The sequence below is a fragment of the Marmota monax genome, unplaced genomic scaffold (genome assembly GCF_021218885.2).
Source record: "Marmota monax isolate L192 unplaced genomic scaffold, Marmota_monax_Labrador192_F-V1.1 WCK01_AAM20220418_F8-fsc00070, whole genome shotgun sequence".
NCBI lineage: Eukaryota > Metazoa > Chordata > Mammalia > Rodentia > Sciuridae > Marmota > Marmota monax.
This window is the reverse complement of record NW_026692116.1, coordinates 8,018,406-8,036,723: the sequence shown is the minus strand read 5'-3', so window position 1 is coordinate 8,036,723 and position 18,318 is coordinate 8,018,406. Positions and strand designations below refer to the sequence as shown.

Sequence of the window (18,318 nt, the reverse complement as noted above, 5' to 3'; positions counted from 1 at the left end):
AACTGTCCCTGGAAGAAGGAAGAACACTTTAAAATAAATCCACCAGCTGTATTGATAATCTTGTAGTGATATGAAGGCCTGAATATGATAGGACTATTTGTTAAATTGGTTATACCATATGACAGGGGAGCTGGCTCCTGAGGTTTTCGTTTCTGATAATGACTTTAAAAATCATTAAATTGTAGAGGAATGACACTAATGTAGTTTCAAGCTATAATTTTGAAATAAAAAGCAAAGAATAAAAGTTATTTTAAAATTAACTCACCTAAATTGCATGTGTTATGCCAAAAGCATGCTTTACGAATATTAAGGACCCATCAAAAATTCAATACCTGCCAAATATGACTAAAGTAATGGGCTTGTAAATATTCAATGCCTATACTTTTGTGTTGATTTATAAACAACTACCATTTCAAAAATCACCTTTCTTTTTTATATTTGTATTAAAAGAAGATATGAAAGTTTCACATTTTTTACCTAAAGTGACTCTATGCTCTAAAGATCAGATGTTTACCTTATATCCCTCTTAACATAGCCCTGTATATTTTTCTTCCCACAATGGAACACTCAAATGCTTGTGACTGATTGAATGGCATGAAGAAACCAGTTGAAGTGCTGTGTATTTTCTAGAAGGAGACTACTGGGGTGTCTATAAAGTACCCTTGTCGATTTAAATTTTCTAGCCTTTACTTTTAAAAAGGTTGAAGAGCTCACAGAATAGAAGTAAGCCTCTTGTGTAGAAGGAGGACTCAAGAAATTGTACCACTTGCTATGAGAGAGAATTGATATTGATATTGTTCTCTATGGGAAGAGTTGAGGAGGCCTTTCCCTTCTAAAAGGTTTCTGAATGTCTTCAACTCTGAGTACCCAGATCTCTAAACAATGGAGTTGCCTACATTATCTTCAGTTATCTGAGAGAGTGAATTGCCAAGGTGACCTCTGAATTCTTGTTGATTGTTGGCCCAACCCAGTTTTAAACCCATGCTTCTGTTTTCTGTGATTCATGCTGATACTTCCCTTTTTCTAGACATCCTTGTGCTATCTTCCCTACATGCTTTCTCTTTCCAGTCCCTTTCAGAGTGAGACTCTTCACATTCTCTCTTTAGTAATATCCTGTTTAATCCCTTAATACTAGAACCCTTTTTTAAAAAATCTTCAATTAAAAACCCTTAGCTTGGTGATCAGTATTCACACCATAATTTGGTATAAGCACAGTTTTCTAATCTTCTATTCATTTTTGCCTGTGTAAATGAATGTTTCTAACCGCATCACCAAATGATTACATCAATTCCTTCTTGGAATTTTCTTGAATATTTACTCCTACCAATTCAGATATTATTCTGTCTCATCTTTTTAGCCGTATTCCACCCAGAGTGATTTTGATTGTCATCCATTTTAAGCTGATGCTGAATACCATAATCTGAATGGTTCCTTCTGTGATGCTGAAACATCGACAAACCAGGGAGCAGATATTTGCTTTTTATCTTGTTTAATGTCCATTATGCATTTGACTTAAAAGAAAATCCTATAAATCATCATTATCTTTTAAAATATAAAATCTTCCTGCAAATTTTGTTTTGGTGCAAGGGCTCCATTTGTCTTCATGAGACTGTTGAAGAATTATTGGGCAATTTCATAGCTGATGACATGTAGTGGTATATTAGACTTTAGTAGTTTGACAGCTATAGCAAATCATGAACCATAAGTTATAACTTTAAATATTTTATTTGTTGCATTTATGCAATATATATCTCTTTTTCTTCTAGTATTATCATTTGATGTGTAATTTTGAAACTAAATTCAAGACTCATGAAACAATCAGTGTTCTTATGGAAAGATGCTTAGGTGTTTAATTGGATTATATTATTTCTAATATATCTATTTAATTTGTGTGTGTGTGTATTACAAGGGTACTTCTAATTAGGCAACACGATTTTTATGTTAATTAATCCTGTCAGAATTCCTAAAATGTCAAGTAAGAGAAGGAAAAAACACTGACCAAAGACTAGGATTATCACTAGCAGTGATTAACTGCACAGTTGCAGTTACTAAGTGATGTGATTAATTGGCTTAGGCAGCACCTAGGTTGTCTGCTTAGGAGCAGACTGATTAATTTTAAAAATTAGTAATTGTTCTTCTTGGCCATTATTGAGTAAAATAATCCAGAATCATCAATTAGGCCAAGGAGATGACTCTATCCTTCTTTTATCATACTAAATAATTGTTTGAATACAAGGGACACCAAAGTACTACTTAATTTTCCAGGAAAAAGAACAATTGGCTGACTCTGCTATGTAATATTACCTGAAAGTTCAGACTGCAAATTTACTTGTTAACTCATAGATTTATATCCAGTACAGATGCAATTATTTTTGTTCAGAAGAAAAAATTCCTCTGAAGTTATGTGTCATTGTCCATTTTTGTATATAATCTAGCAATCTTAACCAAATATTTATGTATTAAATTGTCTAAATAATTCCTGTTACCTCAAATGCACTTTAGAAAATATAACAAATTGACATAAAAGCCACATATCCTATATTTGTTTATGTAAATTAGTTTAATTTTGTTGAAGTCAAGTATTTTTGCAGAATTGTAACAATTATTACAGTCATTCTGAGAATATTTTTTATCATTTCAAAAAGAGACCCTATACTATTATCAGTCTTTCTCCATTTCCTATTAGACTCCCAAGTCCTAGGAAACCACTAATCTGCTTTCTTTGCTATACTTTTTTTATTGGACAATTTATAAAAATAGGATCCCATAAAATGTGGTCTGTTATGAATGACTCCTTTCACTTAGCATAATCTTTTCAAGATTCATCTGTTACATATCATTAATTCATTAAAGCATGTATCATTCCTAAATTATGTTTCCTTCACATCAGCAATATATAAAGATCCAATTTCCCTCTATTCCTATCACTGCCAAAAGTTTTTATTGTTTTAATAATAGCCATCCAAATGGGTGAGAAGAGTTATTTCATTTTGGCTTTGATTTGCTTTTCTTTGATGGCTAATGACTATGAGCATCTTTTCTTGTGCTTATTGGCCAGATATCTAGTTTAGAAAAATATTCCCTGATCCCTTGCCCATTTTCAATTAGATTACTTTTCTTTTTTTAGTAGTTTTTTTTTTTAGTAGTTAGACACAATACCTTAATTTTATTTATTTATTTTTATGTGGTTCTGAGGATTGAACCCAGCACCTTGTATGTGCTAGGCAAGCACTCTACCACTGAGCAACAGCCCCAGCCCAAGATTACTTTTCTTTTTATTATTGAGCTGTGAATGTTAGTATGTTCTATATAAAAATCCATTATTATATTATATATGATTTGTTAATATTTTGTCCTATTTTGTAGATCCTGTTTTCACTTGCTTGATAGTGCCTTTTTAAATAAAAAAGTTTTGGGGGGTTGGGGAAATAGCTCAGTTGGTAGAGTACTTGCCTATCATGCACAAAGCCCTGGGTTTTATCCCCAGCACCACCAAAAAAACAAAAACCACTAAATACAAAAGTTTTTAATTTAGGTAAAATTCAATTTTGTTGCTGTTTTTTGATTTTATATCTAAGAAACCATTGCCTAATCCAATGCCATTAAAATGCACTAACAAAATATTTAGTTCAGAATGACAATTCTATTTTTTAAAATAGATTCCAGCATTCCAATGATATTTTCATATTTTTTCCATTTCATGTTTTCTTAAATATGTATCAAATTTAGTTTGAATCTCTTTCTTTTAACTTTATTTATAACCCATTTCTCCTAATTGTTATCTTTAGATTATCAAATATCTGTGTATTTTTTTTTTTTTGCATGTATGAAGTTTCATTTAAGTACTCCATAGCTTATATAATGAGCGATGGTTGGGGATAAAATGAAATAAAGGTCTTCCTAAATGCTGAAAAATACTAAGTCAACAAATAGTGAACATATTGATGTTTATATTATTATCATCAATGTTAGTGTTTATTACCAAGTATTTGTGTGTGTTTGAGAGTTTTCATTTGTTTCTTCATAGAAGTAATGTGTATATTCTCAAAGATCTTTAAAATTATCTTAAAATCAGTGAAAAGTAATTTGTATTGATACCACCATGTTAAATACATTCTACCCACAGTTTTCTTAAAATATTTTTTGTAGTAGTTTATGATTTACAGAAAAATTTTATCAGTGGTACAGAGAGTTCCCCTATACACCTGCAATAATCTTCATTATTAACCTCTTACATTAGTATGGTACATTTATTACAGTCGATGAAACAATATTAACTAAAATTCCTGGCTCATTCAAATTTCCTGAATTTTTTACCTGATGTTCTTTAGTTGATCTAGTATCATTTCTAAGATATCACATTACATTATTTTTTTATGTGCCTTAGGTTCCTCTTGACTATTATAGTTCTATTATAGTTTCTCAAACTTTTCCTTTTTTTTTTTTAAATGTACTTCATAATTTTTGTACGGGTCAGGCCCGATGTTTGCTTATGATTAGAGGAAAAATACTCCCAGATATTCAGTTCATTATATGTTCTTTATTCAGGATATAATGAACAAATTAGGTTCTACATATTAATAATATGTGAGAAGTATTCTAAGCTATTCTATAATAGTAAAATGTGGGGAAAGGCATGATGAAAAGATGAACTTGTGGAAGTCTAGGAGTCCATGTAAAATATGCTTCATTTGCGTCTTTGATTAATGGGAAGATTCTAAAGGTTGTAAATCAGCACAGAGTGTCATCAAATACAGTAAGTTTCCCTAGACAAGCCATGCAATGGGAAGGGAGAGAGAGCTCTGTTTTTAATATAGTTACATGGATGAGGATCTCTTTATACACTGTTGTTTTAAAAGTTAGATTTTAAGCTTATTCAAGCAATGCTACCTGACTTACGTTTATTAAAAGTGAAAATAAGAATTAAGGGCAAGATATAGTTAAATAGCTTATGAGTAAAATGTTTTACAGATGTTTATTTTTAAAATTTCATTTTTTTAAAATTCATTATGGTTTTATCAATAGACTATGTAATCGATATTCCTATGTTTCAGGCACTCTGTTAGTTGTTCATTTATGGCTCCTGATGGTAAATAATATTATAATATACATCTTACCTACATCTTGACATCTTAATCTTCAATCCAGTTACCTAACAGAGGAGATGTTTGTCATGTTTGATATTTAAGGTACATTGTTACATAATAACTTTGATTTTATTTTATTTTGCAGAATTATTATGGAGCTGCCAAGATGATATTTTCTGACAACCCACTTGGTCTTACTTGTGGAATGGTATGTCCTACTTCGGATCTTTGTGTAGGAGGATGCAACTTGTATGCCACTGAAGAAGGACCAATTAATATTGGTGGACTCCAGCAGTTTGCTACTGAGGTATGTAATAGGTGCATGTGGTTCTAGCTGCCCTACCACCAAACATACCTTTAATCTTTGGTGCTTTCTGATACTCATAATTTTTATTGTGATGCACAAACCTAAAGATAAATGATTTTGTAACAAGCAATGTTTTTATTCATCAATTTGGCTATAATAATGAAAGTTTACAAAACCATATGTCAAATTTGTTACAATCCCAGTAGGTTATTAGAATGCTTTGAAAGTGTATAAAATAGATGATATAAAAATAGAACTTACTCATGGAAGTGTAGCAAGGACACCCTGTTACGAAAAGTCTGTCTCCCTTAATCAATTCTTTCCCCTGAAATGCTCTCTGATCTTGATTGGAAGCAGGCCTGTTATTTAAATAAATATTTACAAGGAAACAAAGCTAAGGATTTTTTTCCCTGATATTTTTGCCATAAACTTTGGTCCTGGTTTCTCTTTTATGACTTCTTTGTAAATTACTGATTGTCTAGTGCTTCCTTATGCTCTCTGGGGTCTACTATCTTGAGTCAACTAACAATTCCCATGTATCATTTAAATGATCAGCTTATATAGGTTTACAGTAAGATTTTATAATCTTAAGGGACTAGTTAGCTAAAAGACTGAATTAAACATGTGCCTACACTAGAGTTTTAGTTAATGACTTACTGTTTTGGTCAACTTAAACACAAAATATTCTTTGCATTAGACCCTTTCCTATAATATGTCTGAAGCTTAAGTCTCACTTTGCTTTCAGTAGTAAATCAGTGTTATTTCCTCCCTGCTTTCTGACAGGTTAATTCTATGGAAAGCTCATGGGAATAAGAAGATAGAAATAATTGAGGTTGTGAGTTGTTGCAATAAATTCTTGGATATAATTTCTTTTCTTACCAAATTAAAAACTGCATTAGGCTTATGTGACCTGTGCAAGGTATATTCTTTATAACCTGAGTAAATCCTTACTTGATGGACAAGATTCACTTGAATTGCTCCCTATCTTCCTTTAAGGACCTATTGTCTCTTCATTAAACCAGAGCATACTTTCACAGGATGCAGTAAATGAAAGGCCACATGATATGTATGTGAGCTAACACATGTTTTGTTTCAAAACAAAACAAGTTAAAGTGATATATTTATTAGACAGTATTCTGGACATGAGAAAGAGAAAAGACAGAGAGAAGGAGAGAGAGAAGAGACAGAGAAAAGGAGAGAGAGAAGAGAAACACTATTTCTTTGAGAACTTTCACTTGGTTTTAATGAGCTTTTGTTACTCCTTCCTAAAGCAGTCTGTTTATTTGAAGGCCTGTATAAGAGCTTCAAAGATATCCTCTCCACTGTACAGAATTCATCAGAAATGGAGTAAGATTCACCATGTGGCCACACTTAGGACTTTCCATAAGTAGTACCTAATGAAGAGAGTTAAACATAGATTAGGATGGCACTAAATGCATGTTCATTGAATCAAGAAGTTTAGAAAAGAATTTATCATCCTATTTCATTCCAATTATACTTTGTACTTTTGATATAACTTTACTTTCAATATCAGATAATAAATAAATGTATCCGTAGAGGAACTACATATAAAAGTTTTCCATTATCATTTTTTTTAAATGCTAGCCAGTAAGGAGTAGCTGTTTTAGAAAGTCCTATATTTCCTAGGTCAGTGTGAGTTTTACTTAAATTTACCTGACTGCCAAAGCTGTTATAAAGATAAGAAAAATATGAACAACCAGAAAATTTATTAAAAAAATATAAAGTGAAAAATATAATTATAATTCAGACTTCTGACATGAGTAGTTTAGGTTGACGTATAACACATGCTAATAATTTTATGTTGTGATTGTTTGATAAAACAGTGATTGATTTTTGACCTTTAAAGAAATATGAATCTATATTTCAACCAAATTAAGCAAAGGTTAGGAAAGCAGACTAAAATATAAATTTTTTTAAAAATTGTTTTTCCTATAACTTATAAGTTATTTTTTAAAATATCAACTCTGTAGTCTGCCATTATTGGTTAGATCAATACCTTATACTGCTCTATTTGAACATGAACATGTGATTGGGAGGTATTATAGTGGAAAAGATTAAATTGCACAAACGATAGCCTACAGTAGAATCAGGAGGCCAGCTGCTTTCCTCCCGTCCTCCTGTCCTGTATTTTCATTGCTTTTTGCTATTCCCACATCTGCAGAATGATGACTGTGACCATGCTTTACATGCTTTTGTTTGCTTTTGCAATGAAGGACAGATTCTGATTCTGTAAGAGGCAGATTCTGATTCTGTAAATTTGTCCTAGTAGCAATATTGTAATCCTGTAACAGTACGGCTTCAGTAAAATAACATAGAAATAATAGTTTGGTTTGTGGTTTTAATCTGATGATGGTTTTTTAATTTGTCTGCACAGATACAACCATTAAAAGTTTTATTTTGTAAAGCATTTTAGTATTCAATAGAATTTTAAAGAAATTATATCTTCATTATATTTAATAGACCAACTAGATTCTCATTGCCTCTCAAATTTAATCAATGAATTGTAGGAAAGGGAGAAAGAAATTAGGATGAACTTTTTATCTATTGCCTAAAGTTTGGAAAAATGATTTTAACTAGAAAACTAGATGCACATCAAACCAGTTAACTTCTACTGATATTAGAGATTTATAGAGGCATTCAGAAAAATGAAAATTAAAATTCCAAACTTCTAATGTTTAACTAATGTTAAAATGAATTATGTCCAGAAAATTGGTACTTAAAATTACTACTTCACTTTTAGCATTTTAGGAATCTGTAAAACTTGGAAATTGGTATCTGAATATAGTATGTTTTGAATAAAGTTTCTATGAGATTTTTTCTAATACCAAATATACTGTCTAGTGTGATATATACTTGTTGGCATTGTATATTTATGTAGTTATAATAATTTTAGTTAATAATGATTGAAATTACAGATTCAATCAGGTGACTCACTGACAAAAGTTATTTTTAAAATTTTTCTGTAATTGTAACTCTTAGCAGGTTTTTAAAATATCAACTCTGTTAGTCAACTTTGCATTTCTGTGACCATAATACCCAAGAAGAACAACTTAGAGGATGGAAAGGTTATTTTGGCTCATGGTTTCAGATATTTCCTCCATAGTAACTTTCTTGATTAACAAAAAATCAAGGAGTTGTGAGGTATGTGATAGGTCCTACTGTGAACTCTGAATTGGAAAATCTGGGTCTATGTTTATGCCTGTTACCACTGACTAGTAACATTTTCTAAGACTGTGAAATAATGAGAAAAAAATCCTAAGCACTAGGTTCATATTCTAGATCTTCCTCTTAAAATATGGAAGTTTTGGAAGTTAATTAATTATATGGAGCCTCCTTCTACTCTCATATAGATGGGGGATGACAACATTTACTTGAAGGATGATTTTGAGGATTTGTCAAGCACTAAATAAAGCACTTAACTTGTGACCAAGAGTTTGTTTAGTGTCAACTATAATTTTTAAATAGTTTGATTCTTTGTTTTCTTATGTCCCAAACAAAAAAATATTATCAAGTTTACAAACTTTTGGGGGTGCTTATGTACAGTTTGAAGTGAGATATTACAAAATTGTGTGGAAAAGCTATGCAGCTATGTACAAATGCTAACTGGACATGAATCACATCTGTGATTAGGGTGCTATATTTCACTTCATATTTTCCCCTTGTCTGATAGTTTCATCTATACTAATAAGATCTAATAACCTTCAAAACCAAGTGAAAAAATTAATGAAAATTGAGTTATTAGCCCAATATTACCAATTTAAATGCATATGTTTTCTTAAATTTACCATGAAATTTAAGTTGTTAAGTTTTTCTATTTCATGAGCAACTACAATATTTCTTGGCTCCTGTAGTTTTTTGTTTGGTCGATGGTTTAGTCAGCTTTTTCACTGCTGTGATGAAAGGACCCGACCAGAACAATTGTAGAGAGGAAAGGTTTGTTTAGGGGCTCACAGTTTCAGAGGTCTCAATACATAGATAGAAGGCAGGACATCATGGTGAAGAGTGTGGCAGAGGGAAGCAGCATATATGATGATAAGGAAGCAGAGAGGGATTCTGCTTACCAGATACAAATATATACCCATAGCCATGCCCCCAATGAACCACTTCCCCCAGCCTCATCCCACCTGCCTCCAGTTACCCCTCAATTAATCCCATCAGGGATTAATTTACTGGTTAGGTTAAGGCTGCAACCCAATCATTTCTCTTCCAAACCTTCTTGCATTGTCTTACATGTCAGATTTTGGAGGACTCACATCTAAACCATAACAGTTGGTTTATTTTGTTTTGTAAAATAATTTTTTTTATTCTTAAACATTGATGCTAACTAGACATAAGTTACATCAGTATCAGCCAACTTTTTATCTGTGTGACCAAAATATCTGATAAGAACAACTTGGAGGACTGAATAGTCATTAACGATAATCAAAAGACTCAACTGATAAGAAATAATTTTATCCTAATGAAACATAATTAATATTATAATCACTCTTTACATTAACAAGACAATATCCACTGAAATAAGATGAAACTATACAACATTGAGTTTATTATGAAAAAGTTAATTAGAAATATTGGCTGCAAGGAAAATCACAATGGAAAAGTTATATTTTGCTAAGTGTGGTTGCATACCTCTAATCTCAGCTATTTGAGGCAAGAGGATCACAAGTTCAGAACAACCTCAGCAATTTAACAAGGTCATGTCTCAAAACAAAAACAAACAAACAAACAAACAAAAACCAGAAAAAAAAAGGACTAGGGGTGTAGCTCAGTGGTATATATTACCCCTGGGTTCTCTTACTAGTACTAGGTAGAAAAAGGGGGGGGGGGCAGGTGAGTAGAACAAAAGTTAAAATTTGGACTTAAAAAAAGAAAAAAGAAAAGATCTGATAAGTTTAACCTGAACACATTAAGGATACAAAGAGATGAGCCCTACAATACAGATGTTAAGATACTTGGAAGACTCAGATATACATTAAAAAAAAAAAAAAGTTCCTAAAGCAGAACGAGGTTGGCAAAGAAGCAGCCTTAGAGAAATAATGTTATGAAATAATTAAGATAAAAGGGGAGTCAAAGTTTCCAGAAAAAGGAAAGGCATTATTTTAAAAACAAAGGACTATTAGTGAGCCCAGATTTCCCATCAGCATTAACAGATGTCAGTGACTAAAAGAACGATATATTTAAAGGTCTAAGATAAGGAATTTTATTTCTTCTTTAACAGTAAAGACATTAGTAATGGTATTTTTAGTCATTTTATATCTAAGGTAATTTAACATTCACCTTCTGTAAAGTCCTACTAAGGGTTATTCTTTAGGATGAAGGAAACAAACCTGGAAGAGAAAGCAGAAATATAAGCAAAGAAACCATCAAAATGTGGTGGTGAATATAATTAAATATTGGCTACAAACTAGTAACAACTGACTTTGAGGTTTTAAATTAAGATGGAAATAAAATTTTAATATTGAAAAAAAAATTGGGAAAAGGAAAATAAGTAATGATAAAAAGAAAAAATCTCTTTAAAGATGTAACATTCATAAGTTTATATACAAATTACATCATAGCCTTATTCCAAAGTAATAAGGTTTATTTGAATAAAGTTTATTAGATAGATTTAAGAAATATATAAAATTTCCTGGACCTGATTTATACAGGGTGAATGCATCCTTTTATGTATTCATTTATCAAAACTGAACACGTACTGGGTCAGAAACAGTTGCTGATAAATGTGTATTATATTCAAATCAGTAGAAACAGACTCCTTTTTTCTGTTAACCCGTTTAAGTTAGAAATCAAATATAGGAATATTATTAAAATAAAAACAGCAGCAACAAAATTATGTTTAGAAATTTTAAAATGTTTGTAAATGACTTATGTGTCAAAAGCCGTTTTTGTTTGTGGTACTGGGAATTGAACCTGGGGTTTGTGGGTATGATTCGCAAGTGCTCATACATGAAGCTATATCCCTAACCCTAAATACAAAGTATTTAGATGTGACTGACAGCTTCCAATGACCAACTGTGGGATGTAGCCAGCCCTGCCTCCCCTCCACTCTACTCTTTTTTCTTCCCCTCCTCTACCTTACCCTTTCTTCCTGTCCCTTTTCTCCCCTCCCCTCAACTCCCTTTCTTTTTCACACTGAATTTAAACCCAGGGCATCACAGGTGCTAGACAGCTAATTTACCACTGAGCTGCATCCCCAGCCTCATAGCCACTCATTTTTTCACATGAAAATTTATGGTGTTCATCAGAAAAGAAGAAAGATTATATATAAATGATTTGTGTCCATCTGAGGTAACTAGAAAGACAGCCAACAGAGAAAGAGAAGAGGGATAAAATATAATTTTTAAAATAAAAGTGAAAAATAGAGCTAAAAGCTAAAGTAATATATTAATATTTTGATAACTGAATATTTGCCACAACATGAATTTTTCCTCATTTCTAATATATAGGAATAACAGTTCCCACTTTTGTTGTCCATTTTGTAATTGTTGTAAAGAATTGCTTGTCAGGAAGTCTAAGTATATTTCTTTTGAAAGGGTGCATGCATTGAATAGTGTCTACTCAATATTTGCTTTGACTTCTTTTCCAAAAGAAAGCAGGTTACAAGGAAAATTACAAAGAAGCCTCTACTAGAAGCATATAATTTAAAGTAGCTTACTTTTGGATGCACAAATAGCAATCTTTCTTCATTCAAGCATTCAAAAGATAACCAGACCATCATCCTACCAATTAAATAATCCAAAAAACCAAAACCAGCAAAAAGAAATGGTATTTTTATGAAGATTTCTTTTAGACCTACACAGATGAAATGACCTTTTTAAAGAATTACCAGAAATTATTTTATTCTATAATGAAATCAAGTTTAATACATGCCAAAAGATAAGCCTCTTAAGAGGTATGCGGAATGCAGTTCCTTTTACAATTTATCTTTTAGCTAGTGGAGATGTTCTGAAATTTCTCTGAATTGTATGATTTCACTATAGTTTATTCTGCTATTGTTTGGTTACCAGGAGCAAACTAAATAAGTGAGGAAGAATTATAGCTATCAAACATTCAGGTGTATTTTCCTTATGTACCATTTTAGGAAGTAAGAAAAATAAGAATTATACTTTAGAATTGGTAAATACCTTTGCATTTAAAATGTTACATCCTTTTTTGCTTTCTAGCTACTAGAAAATTATGTTTTGTCTCCAGAATGTGAAGAGAGTTGGGAAAAAATCCCATGGCTCCCCTCTGCAGCTCAATCTTTCCATTTTTAAAATCAAGATAATCTCTCCCCTGTCTTGAAATAATATGAAAATTGTAGAGAAAATGCTAATAAAGTCAATTTAGAGTGATGAAGTAAATGTACCTTCTAGATGAGTGAAAGGTCAGGAATCACTGGATGATCATGTCAGGAAATTTAGTTGAAATTGCTCTCACAAAGCATAATCACACATAAAAGCTGCCCTTCTTTATCACTAAGGTATTGCTGTTTTCTTTCGTGACTTTTCCTGATTTGCCAAAGCGTATCACTGGGGTTCAGTAATTTTGAAATTTCTCAAAATCCTGTTGAGTGCCTACTCTGTGGTAAAACCCTATTGTGCCCTGCGATTGCAGTATGAAAAGCAAAACTGACTAGTCTGTAACTTATTGGAAATATCAGATGGTATGTGATGCCATTAAGTGTAAAAAAAAAGTGAAGTCCCTAGTAGAGTATCTAATAGATAATCAGTGTCTGTTGTGGGCAGCTGGGCACAATTTCACAGCAATAAACCTTGTAAGAAACCTCCAACTAGATATTTCGGCTAGTTGTAGGGCTTCCTTATGATTTTTCTACAACACTGTACTTTTTTTATTGTAGGGTTCTATAAATGTTTATTAAACCCTACTGATGAAAAAAGCAAAATAATCTTAAAATAGTCCAAGAGTTACAACATTTGTATGGAAAGGAAGAATTAAAATGAATGTAAATAATACACAGTAAGACAAGATGTGTATAGGTAAGGAAGGAAAAAATTTGTGGTTTTGTTCCCAAATGAAGTAATTATCCATGTAGAGAATCCAAAAGTGTCAACAATAACAACTTGATATTGCCCATGATGGGAGAATAACTGATTATCATGAGATTACAGGATATAAGGTTAATATGTAAGAGTCAGTCACTTTCTTAGTACCATCAATAAAAATTTAGAATTTGAAATAAAAAATAAAAAGGCATTTCCATTCCACTAGCACCCTCAAAAAAGTAAATGCTTAAGTAAAATCTAACTAAGTAAATAAAAGATTTATATGAGGAATACTTCAGAACTCTGATAAAAGAAATGAAGGATTTAATATTTTTTGCATGTCAGTTCTTCCTAGTTTGGGCTATGTTTCAATACAGCCCTAATCAGTAAGTTATTTTGTTGGTATGTACAAACGGATTCTAAGGCTTATTGTGAGAGGAAAAAGACCCATATTAGCCAACAGAAGGTTGAAGGAGAAGCACAGAGTTTGAATTTTGACTCTGACTGCAAACTTACTGTGTAGTTCTAGTAATAGTGTAGTAATGTTGAAAGAATAGACAAATAGATCATTGGAATAGAATGGGACAACCAGAAATAAGCTCACATAAATGTAGTTAACTTGTCTTTGAAGATCAAAGACAATATGTTGGAAAAACAAGTGGTGCTGAACCCACTGGACACAGATCTTACACACTTCTGCAAAACTTAAAATGAATTGTGGGCCTAAATGTAAAAGGCAAAAGCATAAAACTCTTGGAAGAGAACATAAGAAAAAATTCAGATGTCTAGAATTTGGCATTACATTTTAGATACAATGTCAAGGGTGCAATCTATGAAAGAAATTATTGGTAACCTGGACTTTATCAAAATCAAAAACTTATGCTCTTCAAGACAATGTGAACATAATGGGGCCTGCAAAGGACATATCTGATTAAGAAATACAGAGTCCTTAAAACCCAACAGTAAGGAAACAATCTGAGTTAAAAAAAATGGGCCAAGAAGATGCACAGTTGGCAAAGAAGGATGTGAAATGATGTTGCCCTTCATATGTCATAAAAAAAAATAACAACAACAGTGAGATACCACTATTTTATTAGAATGGTGTCCTAGTCTGTTCAGATTGCTATAACACAATGCCATAAACTGGATAGCTAATAAACAACAGAAAAAATATTTATCGTAGTTTTGGAGGCTGGGAAATCCAAGATCAAGGTGCCTGCAGAGTTGGTGTCTAGTGAGGGCTGCTTTTTTAATCCATCAATGGAGCCTTCTTCCTGTGTCACAGATGTGGAAAGGTCAGGGTAACTTTCTTCAGCTTCTTTAATGAGGAAATTAATCCAGGAGGGCTTCTCATGACCTAATCACCTCAAAGGTGCCTCACAATCTAGTCTGCTCCCAAAGACCTCTCTTCCTGACATTGGTGATTAGGTTCAACATATGAATTTTGAGGAGACACATTCAGAGTATACCAAATGGCAAAAAATGCAGAACACTGACTATACTAACTACTGGTTAGATGTGGAACAACAGGAACTCTTATTCATCACCATTGAGAATGCAAAAAGTTCAGACACTTTGGAAAACAGTTTGGTAGTTTCTTACAAAATTATATAAGAATTAATATTAAATTAATTTATTTTTGTATTGTAGATTGAACCCAGAGGCACTTTACCACCTAGATGGCATCCCCAGCTCTTTCTTTTTTTTATTTGTTTTTTATTTTGAGACAGGTTCTCACTAATTTGCTGAGTCTTCTTAAATTTCTTAGGGTAGCCTCAAATGTGTGCTCCTCCTGTTTCAGCCTCATGAGTAATTTAATTTAATTTTAATTAACTTTAATTTTGAATCAGATGTGGCTAGTAAGCCTCCATGTTGGACAGTGTGAGTTTACATATATTCTATCTCATGTATTCTGAACACTAGGTGTAGCGAGAACTTCTGTTTGCTGTTATGACCAGGCACTTTTCTAGGGTATGTTACATGTGTCAGCTCATTTAATCCTCATAGTAGCTTTATGAGATAGAAATTATTAACTCTATAATTTCTGAATAGATTGAAGGCTAGAAAAATTAAAGTTCAATACCATGTTGCTTGAGAATGGTGGAGTCAACATTCAACTCCCAGCGGTCTAATTTCAATGCCAAAAGTGTTAAAACACCCCCTTTTTTTAACTAAAGGAAAAAATCTAGTGCAATAAAAAGTTACAAAAAGCAGAACAAAACTAAAGCAGAACAGACAAAAAATAACTCATAGATTAGTATATTGAGCAAGGTCATATATTGAATATGTATTGAGCAGCCTGTAAGTTGCGTGACTTGGGTTGAGGGGCTAACCAGTATATAAATCCACTGCATGTCCGTGGTACTCTCTGTGTTGAAAAGTGTGCTTCCTCTCATTCCTTCAACCCCCTGAGAGCTTCCTACTCTGTACTGAGTTCTAGCAAAAACTTCAATAAACATTTTAATTCAATATTTGCACTTCATAGCTTTTAAAGAAATGCTTAACTTTCATTCAAAAATATTAAAATATTCTTAGGTGAAAATGTATACATAGAATGTATTATTAGATAATTGTTGATTTATTTGCATACCACTAGCTAGAATTCATGTCATAGGTACTTAGTGTCTTAAAACTAAACTATTTCTTGGCCTCGGAGTGAATGCAAAATGAGTGAAGACATTTCATAAATCCTGTTCTCCTTGTTTATCATGCCTTAATTTCACATTACAATAAGCTTTTTAGACTAGAATATTACATAAGTAGCCATGTAAAAGTATTCCATTGTAAAAAGTGTTAGCAATGAAAGATTTTTTTTTAAAAAGTCTTATATCTTCTTTTAAAGTTTGTTCAAACATCAGGTTCATTCTAAATATTAAATTTAACCATGAAAAAGTTAGAGTTTTAATTATTAATTCACAAAGCTAAGAATAGTCAACAGAATGAGAAACAATAAGCATTTAATTAAATTAGTTGTATCTCTCCCTCATCATTATTAAATGTGTGTGTAAATATCTATTGAGAAAAGTATGTATAATGTTACCTTAGGAAAATTAGTAAATAGATTGCAACTAAAATTTTATTAATGTTTCATTAAAATAACTTATGAATTTAGTATTAGAGTTTAACGCCCTGTTCAGTCTGCCTATGAAGAAATAAAAGATAAAAATCGCAAATAATATGAAAGAAAATCTGTGCTATTTGAATAGTACAGGGAAGGACAGCAATATATATTTATAATTTATAAAACCCTAAATTATAGCTGGAAATAAGAAATTTTTATATTACTAATGTAAACTTTTTATTAGTTAAAACATACATGCTTGTGTATTAAAACTGCAGAAATGAAAAAATGAGCTCAACGATGGTGTGGGCCCTTGAAGTTCTTATGGTCTGAGAGAGAAAACAGATGTATATTATCAATAAAATGTGATAGGTTAAAAATGACAAAATTTCATCAGAATAGTTATTGCCTCAGGATGAGAAATTGGGCCTTTTAGTACTTGTTGTCAAAACTCTTTAGTTTTTAAAGATTATTTTAATGTTCTTTGCATATTTTAAATAGCATACTTTATTCAGAGTAGTTAGTGGTGTATGTCAGATGAGGTCACGAGGACATAAAGGGCTGTCTCACATTCTTCACACTCAAGAAGCTGTATTTCAATCTCAATATACTTTCCTGGGTTTCTACAAGAAGAGAATTTTATTGTTAGAATCTATTGAATGCCACTAACCTTAGAGGTAATCTACAAATATTAAAAAATTATACATGATATGAATTTATTCAGAGGTGACTTTTACTGATAGTCAAGTTTTGAGGAGAAGAGAATAGTGAGGATATGTTGAATTAATTTTCTTTTCTTTACTTTCTTTCATTGTGCAGTACTGAGGATTGAACCCAGTGCCTCACTCAGGCTAGCCAGGCACACTACCACTGAGCTATGTCCTCAGTCCTGATTAATTTATTCTACCTTTAATTCTATCAATTTCTCTTTGTATAATTAAAATTGTAATTGAGTGCCTATAGATTTGGAATTGTAAAGACTTATTGGTAGGTTGACATTTTTATTACAATGAAATGTTTGTCTTTCATATTAGTAATGCATCTTGCCTTAAAGTCTAATATATCTGATGTTAGCATACATATACCAGCTTTCTTTTGGTTAGTGTTTGCATGGTATAATTTTCCCCCTCTGTTAACAGTACACATTTTCTTATATTTGAGATATATAGCTTTTAAAGCTTTTATCATTTAATTGGAATTTTAGTTTATTTACATTTAATGTAATTTCTCAGGCTTATATTTACGTTCTCCATCTTAGTATTTCGTTTTTGTTTTCCTTCCTCTCTACATCTGTTTATGTTTTTTTTCATTCATTTCCTTTTTCCTAAGAGTAAATTAAGTATGTTATTTTAAGTATCCTCTCCCTCCATTAACTAGTTATATATTCTTTTGCTGTTGTTTTAGTAGATACTGTAGAGAAACAAGATGTATCCTTAACTCTTTATAGGCTATATATATTAGTCATTTTATCACTTCATTGACTATTCTATGGTCTTGTACATGTTCACTATTTAACCTCTCATGCCTTGTGTTATTTTATTTTTTTCTTAAACTCCACGTGATAGACATTATTATTGCCTATAGTCACTATTAATGTACATTTACTCCAATATTTAAATTTTTTGATGATCTTTATTCCTTTCTGTACTTCTTTTACCATCTAGGGTAATTTTTGTTTGTGAAGAATGCTTAACTTCTTTTATTTTTCGTGAGGTTTTCTTTTTTTTTTTAATTGCCAACAACAAAGCCCCTTAGGAAATGTCTTCATTCTTCCTTCATATTTGAAAGACATTCCCCTGAACAGAAGTCTAGGTATAAGTTATTTTCAGTTTGTTCAATGTATCAATTCATATTTTT

The 18,318-nt window shown here is 31.7% G+C and overlaps 1 protein-coding gene across 1 annotated transcript in view; it reads left to right on the top strand.

Moving 5' to 3' along the window:
• The window catches only part of Dpyd (dihydropyrimidine dehydrogenase), an 822,495-nt gene that overhangs the window by 192,857 nt on the left and 611,320 nt on the right, over positions 1-18,318 (top strand). The window contains exon 5 of the mRNA XM_046462335.2: positions 5,233-5,394. Coding sequence (XP_046318291.1) covers positions 5,233-5,394 — 162 coding nt within the window. The remainder of the gene's footprint in view (positions 1-5,232; positions 5,395-18,318) is intronic.